Source organism: Vidua macroura, chromosome 7 (assembly GCF_024509145.1).
Source record: "Vidua macroura isolate BioBank_ID:100142 chromosome 7, ASM2450914v1, whole genome shotgun sequence".
NCBI classification, from domain to species: Eukaryota; Metazoa; Chordata; class Aves; order Passeriformes; family Viduidae; genus Vidua; species Vidua macroura.
This window is the reverse complement of record NC_071577.1, coordinates 6,962,134-6,978,818: the sequence shown is the minus strand read 5'-3', so window position 1 is coordinate 6,978,818 and position 16,685 is coordinate 6,962,134. Positions and strand designations below refer to the sequence as shown.

Here is a 16,685-nt window from a genome sequence, read left to right as displayed (position 1 = left end):
CTTTTGCAATAATTTGTTTTTTGTTGTGAAAAATTTATTTTTCATTAATTTGTGGACAGACAGTGCTTAGGAATCTATGCTAGAGTATGCTCTCCAAACACGGAATAAAGATTGCATCTTTCCATGGAATTTTGTCTTCCTGCTTCACACCCTTTAGTACAAGTATGCTTGCAGCAGCCACAGGCTGTCCCACAGCCAGCATGCAGAGACCCCCATGTTGAGAGCTCTCAAAATCTCACTGTGCACAGCCTGGCCCCTGTGCTGTTCAGAATCATGGAATGGTTTGAGTTGGTAGGGGATGTTGAAGATCATCCAGTGCCACCCCCTACCACAGGCAGGAACACCTTCCACTGTCCCAGGTTCCTCCAAGCCCTGTCCAATGTGGCCTTGAACTCACAGGGATGGAGCAACCACAGCTTCTCTGGGTAACCTGTGCCAGGGCCTCACCACCCACATAGGGAAGAATTCTTTCCTGATATTTAATTCAAACCTGATCTCTTTCAGTTTGAACCCACTCCCCCTTGTCCTGCCACTGCATGCTCTTGTATTCTTGGGGTGATTCTCTTTCAGGCTTTGCTGTCTTCCAGATGGTGTTAAAACCCCTGTGACAGTGCTCAGAGACCAGCCTGAGGAGAAGTGTTGCAAGGGTGCCTAAGCAAGCACCCCTCTGAGGAGGGGTGGGAGGAGGTGGGGCTGCACCTGGGACTTTTAATGGCAGAATAAATGGGAGGTGGAGGGCAGTGCTGTACAGTCAGTTCAGTGCTCCTGCTGTGCCTCTGTGCTCTTCCCCTGTGATCTACAGGAGTATATTGTCAGCACGAAATCTTGAAGAAATACATACAAGCAGATTTTTGTTTTCTCTTCTGTTCTTTAAACTTTAGTTACCCATCAGCAGCTTTCAAGATGACAAGAATTTTGACAGCTTGCAAAGTGGTGAAGACTTTGAAAGGCAGATTGGAGTTTTGCAATGTGTCTGCTGATCACTGGAGTTTCTCAAGGACAGGTACCAGACTGTTGAGCATCAAGGTAACAGTGAACTACTGTTTAATAGGTGTGTTTGGCATGCAGAGATAACGTGCTGGAGATAACAGGGCTTACCTAGAGACATGAACCAGAGGAAATTTGTCTGAACCCTAAGCAAGGGGGTTGCTTGGCTAAATGGTCTTATTAGCTAAGCAAACATACTTTTTGTCTAGTCTGGAATGGAAGTTATAGGATAAATTACACCAAAAGGTGTAAGTTCAGGGTTTCAGTTAATTATTATATGATATTTTCTTTAGAAACACCTCACCCTTCTACAGGACTGATAGCTAACAAAACAGATGTTTCAGTCCATATGAGAATGAATTGAATGAATATTTAAAATCATGCATCACTTGAGGCATATAATTAATCCCACTGAATCCATACAGAATCCATTTTCAATGTATTAGAAACTACAATGGCTCTGAGGTTAATTGGAGAGGTAGACAGCTCTTGTGAATGCATCAGTGTATCAGCTCTTGATTTACAGGAGCTGGACTGCTCAGTTGATTTCCCCAGCTTTCTAGTGCTCTTTGCTACAGGAGCTGGAGTAAATGGGTGAAATGGGACCTTCTGTGGGAGTTCTGTAGCACTGCAGTGCTGTGTGAGTTCTGTCAGCATGCACTTTGCATTGAAAAGGCACTTTTGCACAGGTGTTGTGTTGAATGAACAGTGCAATAGAATTAGTAACTGGGGGAGTGGTGTTTCAGAGAGTGGTAGGGAAGAGCATAGAGAGACTTGGACTGCAGCTGCTGCCTTACCTGGCAGGGTGGTCTAGAGGGCTGATCAGTATCACTTCTGCCCACTGAGGACTAGGGTTCCTCTTACCTGTCCCACAGCCACTCAGTTTTTGGGAGTTCTCAGAGGTCCTTGCAACAGACCAGTTACTTGGCAGGACAAAGGGGGAATGGATTCAAACTGACAGAGAATGTTTAGATTAGCAATTAGCAATAAATTCTTTATTGCAAAGGTGGTGAGGCACTGGAAATAGGCTGCACAGAGAAGCTGTGGCTGCCACATCCCTGGAGGTGATCAAGGCCAGATTAGACAGGGCTCTGAGCAACCTTCCAGTGGAAGGTGTCTCTGCTTATGGCAAGGGATTGGAACATGGTGATCTTTAAGGTCCCTTCCAACCCAAACCATTCTATGATTCTATGATACTTTTAAAACAAAAATTCCTCTGCAGAAGAATTCAGGATAAAGCAAGACGTATTCCTGTTTATACACCTTCTTTCAGCACGTGAGTTCCCAGTTTCTTTGCATCAGAGTGTGGAAGTTAAGTCGACTTGTGAGGCAAGTGACCAAGCAGTGACCCATGGCTGGGTTTGGTATTCCAACCAGCCTTAGAGTGAATGGGTATTTTTGAGAAATTTGAGGAAAGAGTGAAATGCAATGTAAGCATGCTAAAGAGACATTTGAACAATACTCTCATGCACATGGATTCTTGGGGTTTCCCTGTGCAGGGACAGGAGTTGGATGAACTTGATGAGCCTTGTGGCTCCTGTCCAACTCAGGATAGTCTATGATCCATGATGCTGTGTGTGGACTAATGACAGTATTAGGGAATGGTCTCATTCTTCCATTATTGCAGGCTTAAATGAGCATTTAGTTGCCTTTAATTGCTTTTTCTCACTGGGCTATTTTAGGAAACATAACAAAATACAATGAAAACTTCTAACCTGTGTATAAGTATTAGACAGCATGAGGGAGAGGTGGTAGTTCTAGAAAAATGCCTAATAATGCTTCTTCCAAGTCTGTGTTCTGTCCAGTTTAAACTCACCCTCTGTGGGCAAACACCATTGTAGGTGAGTAGTGTTAGATGTGGGGTCTCACAGGTCCATATTTCCCTATTCCATCCCATTCTTCCATTCTAAAGAGGAGATGGGCATCCATGAGTGAAAGAGGGGCAGAGAGCAGACTAAAGACCCCTCAGGACTCTCAGTAGGGGTGTTTAGCATCACTGGTTTCAGGTTAATCAAGCTTGTTTAAAATTCAGGAATAGGCAGAGAGGCTGCTGGTTGAAGCTCTTATTGTTTAATGCTCTTCTGAGGCCAATGTAGTTAAATGGGCATGTAAAGATAGTACGAGCAATAAATAGGTGGCTTGTAACAGTACAGCTGGCTCACTGAGGAGAGGTTTGGCAGAGCTATAAAAACCAGCAGGAATGAGCTAAAAATGTAGTCAGAAATGAGAGGAAGATGAGGAAAATTTTGTAGAGTGCTGGCTTTAGAAATTACTTCAGATTACTGCAAAAGGACTCTTCAATTGTGTTATATTGCACTAAATCAATCTTACACAAATATATTTGAGGCAGGTGGAAAGAAATGGGACAGTGACTGCAAGGAGAGTAGAGAGGTGGGTGAGGAAGCTAAAGATGAGTCACAAGATACTCCACTCCTCATTTTGGAGATGAAGGGGAGGTAAAATGGGGCCCATTCCCATACAGATGGGGGGAACTTATTGAACTGCTGCTGTGGGGGGGGGAAAGGGGGGCTCATTTCCATGGGTCCTCAATGATTTGTGCTAGGTATCTCATCTGGCTTGGTTCACTCTTCTGAGTTTTGTGATGGACAAAATATTTGCAGCATTGTTGTGAACAGCCTTGACAAGAGTTCAAGTTGTAGGAACTGTGACTTTGCTACCATGGTACCTGTGTTGCTTTTCTTTGGCTTTGTCTTGGATGATAAAGGAATTAATCCAGTGCTTCTCCCCAAAAAAATATCCGAAATGTGAAGCTTCTTTGGTGTATCCCAAGACACTCACCTTGACTCATTCTTTTTTCTTGCCCTGTCTTCTCTCAATGTTAGCCAGAAACAAATGTGCTAGAGCAAAATCAGATCAATACAGATATATATACACAGGGTTGCCAAAGCAAGTCTTGACTGTTAGATATGCCCAGATAGATTACCAGCCTGTGATGGCATAGTACTCACAAGAAGAGTAAGAATCAGTTTGATTTTTCTATCAAAGAGAAAACTACTCCTTTGTTGCTGGCTATTTGGTCTTGGAAGAGACAAATGTAGCTCAGTCTTGGCACCAGCTTTTTATTGTAGAAGGTATCTTGAAGCTTTTGGACTCTTTTGTGCTTCTGATATGTCAGCTGTTCTGTAACCAGCCACAGGTGAGCCAAGAAATGTGGCAGAGAAGTTGTACTGTAGATCTTTTGAGATTTTGCAGGTATTTATCATCCACTTTTTAGATGGGAAGGGCTGCTACAGCAGGGAACTAACTGAAACTAATTTCTTCCGCTTTCTTAATGGGTTTAGGTTTGTTTTTCTTTTAACTTCTTAAGTGCTTTCTTTACTTGATGTATGAAGTGCGACCTGAACTAGTTGACTCTTCAAGCTGCTTTGACAAAATACACAAAATCTATCAATGTGACATCAGCATGACCCTTTCTGTTAGCTGTCTTCATCCTCAAAGCTCTTGAAGAGTACTGCAGCCTCTCTAGAGCACAAGGCCCTCTGCTAAAGGTGAAGCTACTAATGTGTAGGAAGAAGAAATCAGATTGCAAATGGCATATCTTACATTGGGGGTGTGTGGCAGAAACAATTTAGATGAGATTACAACAGAAATTTATCTGAGGCTATGTGGGGATGCTTTTGAGAAGGGTGAAGACAAAAGGACCTCATGGAAACTTTGGGGGTTTGTGTATTTCTTGCTTGTTCTTTTTTTGAAAGTAAGCATTTCTCCCAACTGATCCCTGATTGAGCCAACAGGCTTTCTCTGTAGCCTGTAAATCACTTTTCACCTTAAAAACAAAACTCAAAAAACAAGGTAGGCTGGCAGCTTAGGGATATGGTAACACCTCCACTGGAAATGTAAGCAAGAATAATTGCTTTGCAAATGCTCAATGAACCAACCACTTAATTAAGAATAATAAATCAAGGAAGGGAGGGAAACATTTGAACATCTATCCCCTGCGATAGCTGAACTTGCAGGCAGGTTATGGTTGCTCAGGGACATTTTTCTGCATTACTTGAACATTGTGTAGGGGCTCTACTAGTATAATAAGGGCTTCTGTTCAACAGAAATTATTTCTGTGCTGTCTGCTTTAGAAGGGAGGTGGACAGTGGTGGGAGGAAGGCCATGCAGATCCCTGCCAAGTACTATAGTGAGGGTGAGGCTCTAAAGCTCACAGTGATTGCTCTGGGGTTTGGCCTTGAGCACTTGGATGAATCTTAAATTTTTTGGTCATTCCACCATTGTGGACTTTGTTTTCTGAAGGATTCTGCCAGGGTTGGTGGCAGGACCACAATTCAGGCAATTGCCCCAAGGTGTGCCCCAGTGGTGGGACATACTTGAAGTGGGGTTGGTGTTTGTGTGGATGCCAAACTGTGGCCTGCTGGGGAAGGGATCCAGCATTTAACACCAAGGTTGGGAGAAACTATATCCAGCAGTCAGTGTTCCATGTGGGCAGAGTAGGTTGGGCTTTCACCAGGCTTCCCAAAGAGCAGAGGTCCTGTCCAAAGCCCAGCTGGAGGCACCCACACCCCCTCTGTGCTGTGCTTTCAGTGTCTGGCAGTTCTCTGCACTGAGAGGCACAGGGAGATTAGGGAGCCCACCAACCTGTCATTTTAATTTTGTCTCAACCTAGGGGATTTAGCCACTAAAATTCTGTTTATAACCGGGGAGGGAGGAGATTTTGGTGTTGCTGACTAAACTGTCCAATGGTGTGGGAAGGTTCCAAAAGTTATGGCTAAATCTTTGGAGAATGACTGGGTGTTTGACATTAATGAGGAAAAAATGACAAGGCTAAAAGCATCCCAGATGCACAGAATTCAATTACTTGGCAGTGCAGTTTGATTTTTAGTGTATTTTGCAGTACATTAATAATTGATCTGTGTGGTATTTGTAACTGCAGAGGGGCTCTAAATGAATGTTTGTCATGATGGTTACAAAATGTTCAATACTGAGAATGAAATTTCTCCTTACTGTGATTGTTCATCTGATTTACAGCTAATGGAAAGTAGCTCTCCAGCTCCTTTCTGCAGCAAATTGATCTTGATTTTTCTTTTAAAAATCCCAGTAAGAGGAATAGTTCTGTAAAAGAAACCAATATGAAGCTAAATCATGGTGAGAGCTGCTCCCTGTGGACGCGCTTGGCACATTTCCTGTGGCACAGACCACTGGGATTTTTGCACTGGTGGTTACTCTGGCTGTGCCTAGGAGACAGCTGTGCTTGCCTTCCAGAAGTGGAGGTTTATCAGGGTCCTGAAAGTTCATCGTCCAAATTCTTTTAAGCCAGGAATTCATTGGCAAATTTATTTGCAGCTTTGCTTACTCTTTCTCTTCCTCTGCATGTCACCAGTGATCTTGCTGTCTGAGGGAACCTCCCAACTCATTCTGTCATTTCTGCTGTGCAGGTAGTAATTATTTATTTATTATAAGATGGAGTTCTCTGGTGGTTTCCCATCCAGTGCCTGGACAGGGTAAGAAAGGTTCAGTTTCCAAGTGGGACCAAAAAGGGTGGTACATTTAGTCTGATATGTACAAAGACCCAGTTGTGACAATGATTCTCGTAAGGACTTCTGTAAAACTCATTCTGTCCCACTTGCCTTGGCTGTAAAATAGTGAAGAAGCCTGGAAGGGATCTCTCAGTTAGTGTGGGACTCAGTTCTGCTGAACCCTTTCTGGAAGAGGTATGATTTCCTCTAGGCTGCTTGTTTCATAGCTGCTTCTTCTGGGACAATTTATGCCTATCCCTGAGGTAACTGAGACCATGAGCGTTCATCTGATCCATGAGTTCCTCTGGTCTAGTGTCCTACAGCAGAATAGGCTGTTATTTTGAATTTTGCTGTCTGACACCAGTTCAACTAAGCACACACCTGTTTTTAGTGGCATTGCTGTATGGTTGCACCAGCAGTTAAGCACCTATCAAAGGTCAGAGCTGGATGAGAGCCAGCAAAGCCAGCAGCAGGCCTTGAGTAAACATTGAGGAGGCAAGTGATCCTTTCCCTACAGGGTTACGATGTTGGTAAATTGCAAGATGTCATATGTGGAAAAAATGAGCTAAGGCATAGGAAGGGTGATCCCACAGCAGTAGCAGCACATGCTCTGCTCGCAGTGAGGTTTGCCAGCTCATTAGGATAACAATGTTTCCTAAGTGTTAGAAAGAAAAAAGGCATCAGACTAGTAAAAGAGGTAATGTCTTGGCAGCTGGGAGTGGGAGAAGGGCAGGAATGCTTACAGTGCTAAGCATGAAAGGCAGATATCCTAGGTGTTACCTGTATAATCATCAAGCCTCTCCTCCTGTGTTTGAGTCTTTCATGTGCCTTTCTCTAGGTGCAGACAGCGAACTTGGTGCTAGAAGATGGGATGAAGATGAAGGGCTATTCTTTTGGCCATCCATCCTCCACAGCAGGGGAAGTTGTGTTCAACACAGGGCTCTCTGGGTAAGGCAACAGCAAATGACATATAAGCATCAATACTTCTCTGGAAGCTTGTTGAAGTGTGAAAGCTGCTTTTTCCAAGCTCGTAGGTTCCTGATCCAAGCAAGCAGTTTTCTATATAAGGCTACATTTTGGTCCAGAGATACAGAGAGGAAGAGAATTAATAAAGATGTCTCAGGCAGACCTCTTGTGCCAAAGCATTTGTGGTGATGAGCACCTTTAAAGGCTGATATAATGATGATAATGAGGTACAGAGGGTTCTGATCACTTCCTACTGAATTGCTGAGTCAGAGCAGAGAAGCTGTCTGTTCTCCCTCCAGTGCCCAGACCAACTATAGAGGTTTGAAGCATCTGCAGCCTTCTTGGAACTTGGCTTCTGAGTGCAAAAATTTTAAACCCCAGGTTGGTCACCTTTATGACCCATCTTTTATGTAATTTGTTGGCTCATACCACAGGTAAGCATGCTTTTGCATTCTGCACCTTTCCAGCTAAAGGGCAGGATCAGATTAATGCCTAACCTAGTATGATTTTCTGTCTTCTTGAGTGGTAGAAACCTATGGCTCACTTAGGTTGGCAGCCAAATGCTGCCAGTGCTTTTGTTGGACTCCTTGAGCAGAGTAATGGGGCTTTTGGTAAGGACAGGGACATGTCCTTGATGATATAAGACATCTCTGAAGTTGTTGATATCTGAGTTTCTTCTGCAGTCATTCATAGCTGTCTTTGCTCATCTGCTTTGTGTTCCCCCAATTTATGCTCTCCTTTGGAGATCTCAGTACTCACAGGTTGAGTTTTAAAATGATACCATTGGTGAGAATGGTAAATTACTGCAGAGGGGAATCAGTTTGCAGAGTTTTGTGTTAGGAGACAATTATTTAAGCATTTTGACAGCACTAATTACTGGCTGTGTTAATATACCTGCCAACAAGCCACTGTTTAATATAGATCAGAATGATGGAGGGTACCAGAGTTCTCTTCTCATTGACAGATTATGGGCCATAAATCTTGGCACATCACAAAAGTCAAGGAGGACCTGAAGGATTAATTTCCTCTCCACATGTTACTGTGGCAGTAGAAGTTGTGTTTGTTCATTGTCTAATCATTTGGAGAGGATGCTGTGACACAGCTCTCTTCTGTGCTGGGGAGCATATGGGCATGGAGAAAACATTCAAAATGTAAGGTAGTATCTTCAGAGCACCCTATACAGAACATGACCTTGATTGATTCAGAGAAATGGAAGACAAAAGTTTGCAGCATTGTTGCAGAACATAAAGGTGGCAGATTCCCTTACCAGTCCAGGGATTGCTGTCCATTGAAAGGAACCCTGTAGCTGTACCTCCTGCTCAGAGATCAAGATCTGTGTATCCAGAGGAACCCAGCTGTCCCTTCTCCCTGGCACAGGAAGAGGCTGTGCCAGGGTAAAGGAGGTGCTGCTGGGGCATGCAGCAGTTTGTCACGACAGGGAGCAAGAGGTGAGTGCAGGGGTGCTGATAAGCCTCAGACCTGCTTTCTGTGAAGTGGGTGTTTCTGGGTGCTGTGTGGGGTCAGCATGGGCTCTGTCCTGGGGTGATTAATAGGCTGTTCTGCACTGTGTGTCCTCATCTGGACTCTCACATTCTGATTCACGGTATAGAAATGGGAGGCAAAGCACTTTATGTGCATACAGCTGTCAGGCTTGAGGCAGCTGAAGCTTGCTGAAATGTTGATGTATTACTCTAGAATAGAAGGCCAAGAACACTCTTTTGTGGGTGAAATGTTGTGTTTTTGATAGAAAAGCGTGAGGATGAACTTCTCAGAAGCGTTTGCTGGAAAAAAAAAAAAAAAGCCTACTGTTGCAGCCATATGTTTGGCATAGGAACAAAAAGATGAGATTTCCAATCAAGAAAGAAGAGTTACAACCCATAAAATGTCCCATGTTTGAAATGGCTCCATAAAGGTGTTTATCTCTAATAAATGTGTGTTTCCCATGATAGTCTAGCGAGAGAATGGGTTGACAGGAGTTTACTGAAATCAGGCAGACCTTTGGGCAGGCACAGCAAGGATTAGACCTTGCAGCACGTTTGGAGCTGGTGTTTCCATCTGCTCCTCTGTGCTCCACATGGCATTGTTCCTGGGCATTGTCTGAGCTCTGCCTGCACACCCCACCCAGACCCAATGGCTCTCTGTCCTTGTTTGCTGATCACAAATGACATGCAAAGGTTAATGACATTAGCTTTGTCACTAACAAGTAGTCTTTTGGAAGCATAAATAGCTCAGGAGAGAACGATGCTCAGCATGCACGTGCCATGTGCCTGGTAACTACTGCAGCTTTGGGATCACACTGCACTTTTTGTGGTTGGTTTTCTGCAGCTGCAAATGTAGATTTGAACATCAGGACAGGCTTACCTGAAAATATTTCCTGGCCATTGTTTATTCGACCTGTCATTTCTCAGAGCTGGCTGGTGTGCTCATTGTCTGTATCTGCTGACAGCCAGTCCTGCTTCTGTGAAGAGTTTCCCAATGTTTGACAATTAATCTTCTGGCAGTAAGTCTGGGGTTCCATAAAAATGTCTCTTGCGACTTGCTGATATCTGGTAGATGGCTGGAGTTGCCAATTATATATTGTTTAAACAATAATGACGATAATTTTTTATATTTTGTATAGGGCAGATTCATCCTGAAGTGTCTTTATGCATTTGGCTCAATATTTGTGGGGATAACTTCATCTGTTGCTAAATTACAGCTGGTTTTGGGTTGAAAGACAATAATTGGTCAAGGGATATTTACAGCAATATACTACAGAATAAGGGAGAAAGTGAGGGACTGCCTGTTAATTTGGAGCTGAAGAATAGGAGCATATAGACCAAATTTACCCTGTCCCCTTATATGTGGTTGAAAGTGGGACTGGACCTACTAGGTCCAGAGGTAATGCTTTGTGGAATCCTAGATTTGGTCCTCTGCTGCAGAAGAATGTTCCAGTGTGCTTTTAGATCTGTCCTTGCTGAGAAGGGCATTCAGGCAGGTGCTTGACAAACTGCCAGGCTTCTGCCTGGGCTAATGATAGGATGTGCTCTGGGGCCTTGTGACCAGGGGTGGAATGCTGAATCCCAAAGCATTGTCTTCAACTTGCCTTCTTCAGGGATACACAAACCAGCTTCCAAGCACTTGGGAGTCTTGTCAGGTGAAATGAATGGTGTTCTGTGGGTGGGAACATGCAGATTGCCTAGAAGAGATGCCAGGCCTCTGCTGGGAGAAACTACAGAAGTGGAACTATGGCAGGGTTTGTTGACAGAGCAGGTGGCAGAGAAGCACTCAGAGCAGTGATGAGGAAACCCAAGGACTTGTCTATGTCCTCCCCCACAAAAAGAGCAGGTACAGCCCTGAGCATCCCAGGACAAGGTCCAGAGTGTGGCAGGGACAAAGCCTGGGCAAACAGCTCTGTCTGCTGGCTTTTCAGTTGGAGCCTTCTGCTGCCACTGAGAGAGGAAAGCTCTTTCAGCACGTGGAGGGCAGGGCACAGCAAGGGCAAAGCACTGCCCAGGGGTGTGCCCAGGGAGAGGCCAGGCCAAGCTGTTATCAGAGGGTCCAGTGATACTCTGTGCAGGGCTGAGATCTCCCTGCCCTCCTGTACTTGTTTCTCATATTAAATCAAAGGACTCTGAGTTTGTTGAGCGCTTCTGTGCTTTTCTTAAATGGGATGCCAAAGTCTTTCCTTGTTCTCCGTGTGAAATGTTTATACACAAATGGCTAAGTCAGGGCATATTCACAGATGTGTTTGCTTTTATTCTGAGAATATCTTCACATTTCTGTCTTTTTGTCATATGGGAATTCAGGCCTGCCTTGTTTTCACTGGTTCTTTTGTTTTCCTTTTGACTCCAGACCAATGTATTTTTCTTCTACTGTTTCCTCACCTAGATACACTGAAGCTTTGACAGATCCCAGCTACAAAGGACAGATTCTTACCCTGGCTAACCCCATAGTTGGGAATGGTGGAGTGCCTGACACGACTGCTTTGGATGAAATGGGCCTCAGGAGATTTCTAGAGTCTGATGGGATCAAGGTAATAGTGGGAGAAGCAGTGTTGATCAAAGTGTTGTGCCCAGCAGCTAATGTGCCCTGAGTGTGTAAGAGTTTACTGGCCCCCTCATAGAAGGAATCAGTGATATTCAACCTTTCTTTTTCTCCTTCTGGATATTGTCCTGTGGAGGAATGGTGGCAAAAAATACTCCATCTTGATTTCTGTACTAAGGCATGTGCCTTCTGGAAGTATCTATACTGAGGTAAAACAACTGTTTTATACACTAACTCCATTGAAAAATGGAGCTGACTTTTGAAATGAAAGGTTACTTAAATGTGAAAAGTTTTTTTTATTTAAAAAAAAGAGTCAAAATAAAACATTTTGTCTTGTCTTAAATTTCCATTTCTTTCTTTTGACGAGAAGTGTTTTGTCAGCTCAGTGTGATTTGCAGCTTTGGTTACCAAGCCACATTCTTTTATGGATTTCCTGGTCAAAATGCCCAGGTAGTCATGAGCTAGCCTGAAGTCTGTCCATGATATGGTTTATGGTGCATGAATAGTGCAAATTGAAGGTAGGGGATAAGTACAAAGGTGATCCTACAGTGCAAAATGAAGTTTCTCCTCTCTTTCTCAGGTTTCAGGTTTACTGGTGCTGGATTACAGCAATGAGTACAGCCACTGGCAGGCTACTAGGAGCCTGGGAGAGTGGTTGCAAGAGGAACAGGTGAGCAGTCTAGATGTAACAGCATGGTGAGAATTGACCTGGATGGAAAGATGAGCTCTTTATTTTGTGCTTTTTAGAGCAGAAGCTAGATTTGAACATCTCAGCTCTTTATGAGTGGGAATAAGGAGGAGCAGTGAAGAGCTGCAGTGAGGCAGCCTTGGTGAGACTGCTGCTGAGAGCCTGAGCTCCTAACACAAGGCCAAGCTGGATGGGGCTGTGAGCAGCCTGGTCTAGTGGAAGGGGGTTGGAACGAGATGAGCTTTAAGGTGTCTGCCAAACCAAACTGTTCTATGATTCTGTGACATGTTCTCAAAAAGTGATCTGGCTGCTGCCTTCTTTCAATTTTTTTAGCTGCTTGTTCTCTAACTTAACCTTGGGTTTTCTTCAGGTGCCTGCTCTGTATGGGATTGATACCAGAATGTTGTCCAAATTAATTCGTGACAAGGTATGATCTGCTTCCCTTGATCCAGTTGCATTAACCTTGCTAATGCTGGGTCCTTTCCAAACCTGGAGTACCACTGTACTGCTGGGCTGCCTTGACTTCAGATGCTGCTCAGATCCATGTGCTCTTGCAAAGGCTTCTGTGCTGCTGGGCAATGCTCTGGTCCCAAGGAGCCCCTTCTCCCTGGCTCTGCTCTGGGTTTCCTGTCCTGCACAAGTGAGCCAGCACAAGGTGATGTAAATGGAAGGCCTAGGGTAGTGTCAGAACAACAGGTGGTAGTATCAAACACATCTTAACTCAGAAATAGTCAAAGAGAGCAACAAATCTGTGAGATATTGTGGGTATTTGTTCACAGGCAGTGGCACCTTTGGTCAGTGGAAATTGTCCTGGTCCTCTGAGACAGAGGAATGCCTACAGTCATCCCAGATGTATTCCTAACCTGGTTTTCTTTGGCTGAAGCCTGCTATTATTTTCAATAGTCATTACTTTTCTCTGTTTTCCAAGAGCTAACAATTGAAGGTCATGGGTAGGATTATGTTATGGAGTGAAGGTTAATGTGAAGGTACACTTCACACTGGCTGAAATAGTGATCAAAGCCAGTCTGAATGTAAATTTGCCTTGGAGCTCTTATTTTCTAATGGATTATTTGAAGCTGCTCTTTTCTTTAGGTGATCAGTTTTCAGTCTGCAGCTCAACCCTATGCCCCCTTTCATTCCACAGAACAAAACAGGTATGGCCTAACTTGAATTGAGGAATATTTGTAGAAATTAATTATTGTAGGAAGATTTGGCATTGTCCTGCTCTTACAGACAGCATTCAAGTACAATTTAATACAATAGGAAATGGCAATATAGTTTCTGCTTTCTTAAGACATAATAGATCACTGTTCCTTTTATCCAAAGTTAATACTTTCAGTGTTGTCTTATAACTTAGCAGTGTATGGTGGTGCATCCCATTATACCATGACTGTGAGTGGTATTGCTGTATGGCTCTTAAAGTGCATAATGTCACCTCTTCACCCAGTTCTCTCAGGTTGAAAAGAACTACTTACTATTTCACTCCCTGTCTCTATAAAAACGGGGGGTGAGAACAGGGCCTCCTTATGATAAATGCAGAAATAAGCAATGACTTGTTAAACTGGACTGAAAGTAAATGCAGGGCACCATTTGGCTGAGAACAAGGAGCTTTGTCATCAGCATTTATGGAACTCGCTGCATGGTGGCACTCGGACCCGTGGCTCTCAAGCACTACTCAGGACCCTCATTTCCAAGAACAGGACTTGTTGATGATGATTATTTTCTTCTGCTTCATGTAAAGCAGCTTGGAGCAGCTTTTGGTGTAAGGTGCTACTCAAGAAGACATAGGATGTCAGCCACTGTTAGGGGCAAAACTCTGTCCTTAAAACTTGCCCTTATTAGTGTGCATGGCAGTGCAAGATATTGGCTGTTGCTTGCCCTAGAGAAATGGCAAGGATACTTCAGGTATGGCAAGCCAGGGAAGTATCTCAAAGGAGGATCACTAAATCCAAGGAGCAATCCCAGTGTGAATACTGGTGTAATATCCAGAGAGCAAGCTGAGTTTAACATGTTTGATCATGAAAGTGGGATATGATAAATTTACCACAAAACATTGATTCCTCTGTTTTACTTTCCCCTTCCATCCTTGAAAAGTTCTGTAATGCACACCCTGTTCCCATGCTAGAAGAGGTTAACCCTAGATTAATGCCACTTACTTCAGGAGTGGGGCAAAGCCAAAGCAGGGATTTTTTTTTCCACTGAGAACTTCAATGAGAAGGAGGATATGCTGCTGGCAGAACAAGTGTCCTAGCTTCTGCCAGGGGGTAATAGCAACATAGAGCAGGGCTTGCTAGAGGTGACTTTTAACAGCTAATTCAGAAAACAGCTGGGCTGACCTGCCTCCTACATAGCTGTACCTTACACCAGTTCTGCTGCCTTGTAGCTATCCACAGGAGGCAGCTGAAAACCTCACAGTGGGTTACCAAAGCCAAAAAATTTTCAAAGTGCTTTGTGGATTACCCCCAGATCTACATGACAGTTATGTGGGGATCTGAATTCTGATCTTCTTGGAAGACAACTCTATTTCATGTCACAACACAGCTTGCCAGACTGCCTATTAACAAATATTACTGCTGCTAATGTCTCTCCCCTGAAGGAAGGGTTTTAGACAGATTTTCTATACTGAGGAAGGCTCATAAACTTCTGAAAATGCTAAATTGGTTATGAACTGCCAAAACCCCATATTTAAACAGCTGTTCTGGTTGCTGGGCCTGTCAACACCTCGTCCCAGTGTTCACAGCTTCTCCTTTGCTCATGCTTTGTTTTTATTTCTGGTGCGTTTCCACAGGGCACGGTACTTGGGAAGATTGAGTTTGAAGGTCAACCTGTGGAGTTTGTAGACCCAAATAAGCAAAACTTAATTGCAGAAGTTTCAACAAAGGTGAGAAGTTCTCCCAGTATTGCGGCTGTACACTCCAGGTAGTAACAGCTCCTCATTTGCTCTGGGGATCAACCAGTTTTTCTAAACAAACAATTTGGAGACGTTTCTTAAACCATGCACTTTTCTAGACCTTTGATGGACTGTTTTCTCAATATCCCTTTGGCTCCTTAGGTGCAGTGTTGGAGATAAAAAATGGTTTGTGTTGAATGTCTGTTCAGAATGTGGTCTGAACCACACTCTGATCAGAGGATTGCGTGTTATAAAGACAGAGAAGATAATATACAGTTAGACCTGGTATATGGCAGATTTTTTCAAACATAAAAAGAATTAATAAAAAGAATGGTTGCTTTCCTTAAAAAATTTTTAGGAAACATCATAATACAATTTGATAATTTGTGTTCAGGCCTAATTTTGTTGGGGTGATTCCAGAAGAGATTTTTAGATGTCCAAACTGGACCACATTAGGAATCCCCTGCATCTAATATTACTGGAATTAGCTGCTGTGCCCATAGATCTGAACAGACTGAAGTGAAGTTTTTACTTTGTTAGCTGGGCATGCAAACTGTGTTCAACTACAAGTAGAGAAGAACACTAGAAATCATGGGGATGTGTAGACCCACAGTGTGTGGTGATTGGCAGTGGGGCTGCAGCCCAGCCTCATCCCCCATGGGCACAGCTGTGAGAAGCAGGTGAGCAGCACTGACAGCAATGAGCCATGGAGTGCCCAGGTGCACTGAGCAACCACCAAAGGGAGCAGAGGGCACACAGGTGCACTGCATGAACAGGAGGGGTAGAAAAGGCTGGGCTGAAGGACAAGAAGGGCAGATGCTTGCAGCCTTATGAAGTGTCCTGGTGTTACTCTGTATGGGCTGAAGCTTTCTGAAATTGTATGGTGATGCTCTGTGCATCGTGGCTGTCTCAACTGTGACATGTGCTATGACAGGGATGTAGGAAACCAGGCCCATACTAAAAATAGTAATGATTCTTGTACCAATGCAAGTCCTAATGTCTTAAATTGTGGCCCCTTTGGGGGTTTAACTGGGGGATAAGGAGTGCCCTGGATGCTCAATCCCATTAAGAAGTGAGAACCGAGTGTATGAGTCCCTTTTGCAAATTCCATGCTTGTTATGGTGTTTGCAGTTCCTTCAAGATCAGAGAGGCTCTGGAAGAGCTCTGCAAAGAGTTGCTTGTGTACTGTTCTGCACACAAGCTAGTGCATTCATGGTGTGGGAGAAAAACAGTCCTGAACAGAATGGTCAGTGAGCAAGGGGGAGTTTGAAACACTCTCCATCCAGGCTTGGATTTACAGTAGTAACTGGCCTCCTGGGATGCCATTGCAATCCAAAGGCTGCCTTGCAAATCTCACTGTGGGGGATCTCCCCAGCTCATGCCAACACCTCCACTGTTTTGAGTCAGGGCCTTGCTGCTATACAGAAGGATGGCAATTGCTTACTGGTGTTGTGATCTAGGATTGCAAGGTGCAGGTGGAGCCATTTCATGTATCTCAGAAACAGGTAAGATTGCTGATGCTAAACTCTGCAATTACTAAGACAGAATTACTGTAAAGATGCTGAAAAGAGCTTCTTAAAGGGAGATACAATAAGATTAAGAGTGCTTTGGTGGTCTTGTTATGTTTATAACTTCATTTGATAGG

The 16,685-nt window shown here is 43.8% G+C and overlaps 1 protein-coding gene across 1 annotated transcript in view; it reads left to right on the top strand.

The window, feature by feature from the left end:
• Positions 1-903: 903 nt before the first annotated feature.
• CPS1 (carbamoyl-phosphate synthase 1) overlaps positions 904-16,685 on the top strand; it is a 92,682-nt gene continuing 76,900 nt past the window's right edge. The window contains exons 1-6 of the mRNA XM_053982082.1: positions 904-1,026; positions 7,309-7,418; positions 11,307-11,451; positions 12,043-12,132; positions 12,521-12,577; positions 14,939-15,031. Coding sequence (XP_053838057.1) covers positions 904-1,026; positions 7,309-7,418; positions 11,307-11,451; positions 12,043-12,132; positions 12,521-12,577; positions 14,939-15,031 — 618 coding nt within the window. The remainder of the gene's footprint in view (positions 1,027-7,308; positions 7,419-11,306; positions 11,452-12,042; positions 12,133-12,520; positions 12,578-14,938; positions 15,032-16,685) is intronic.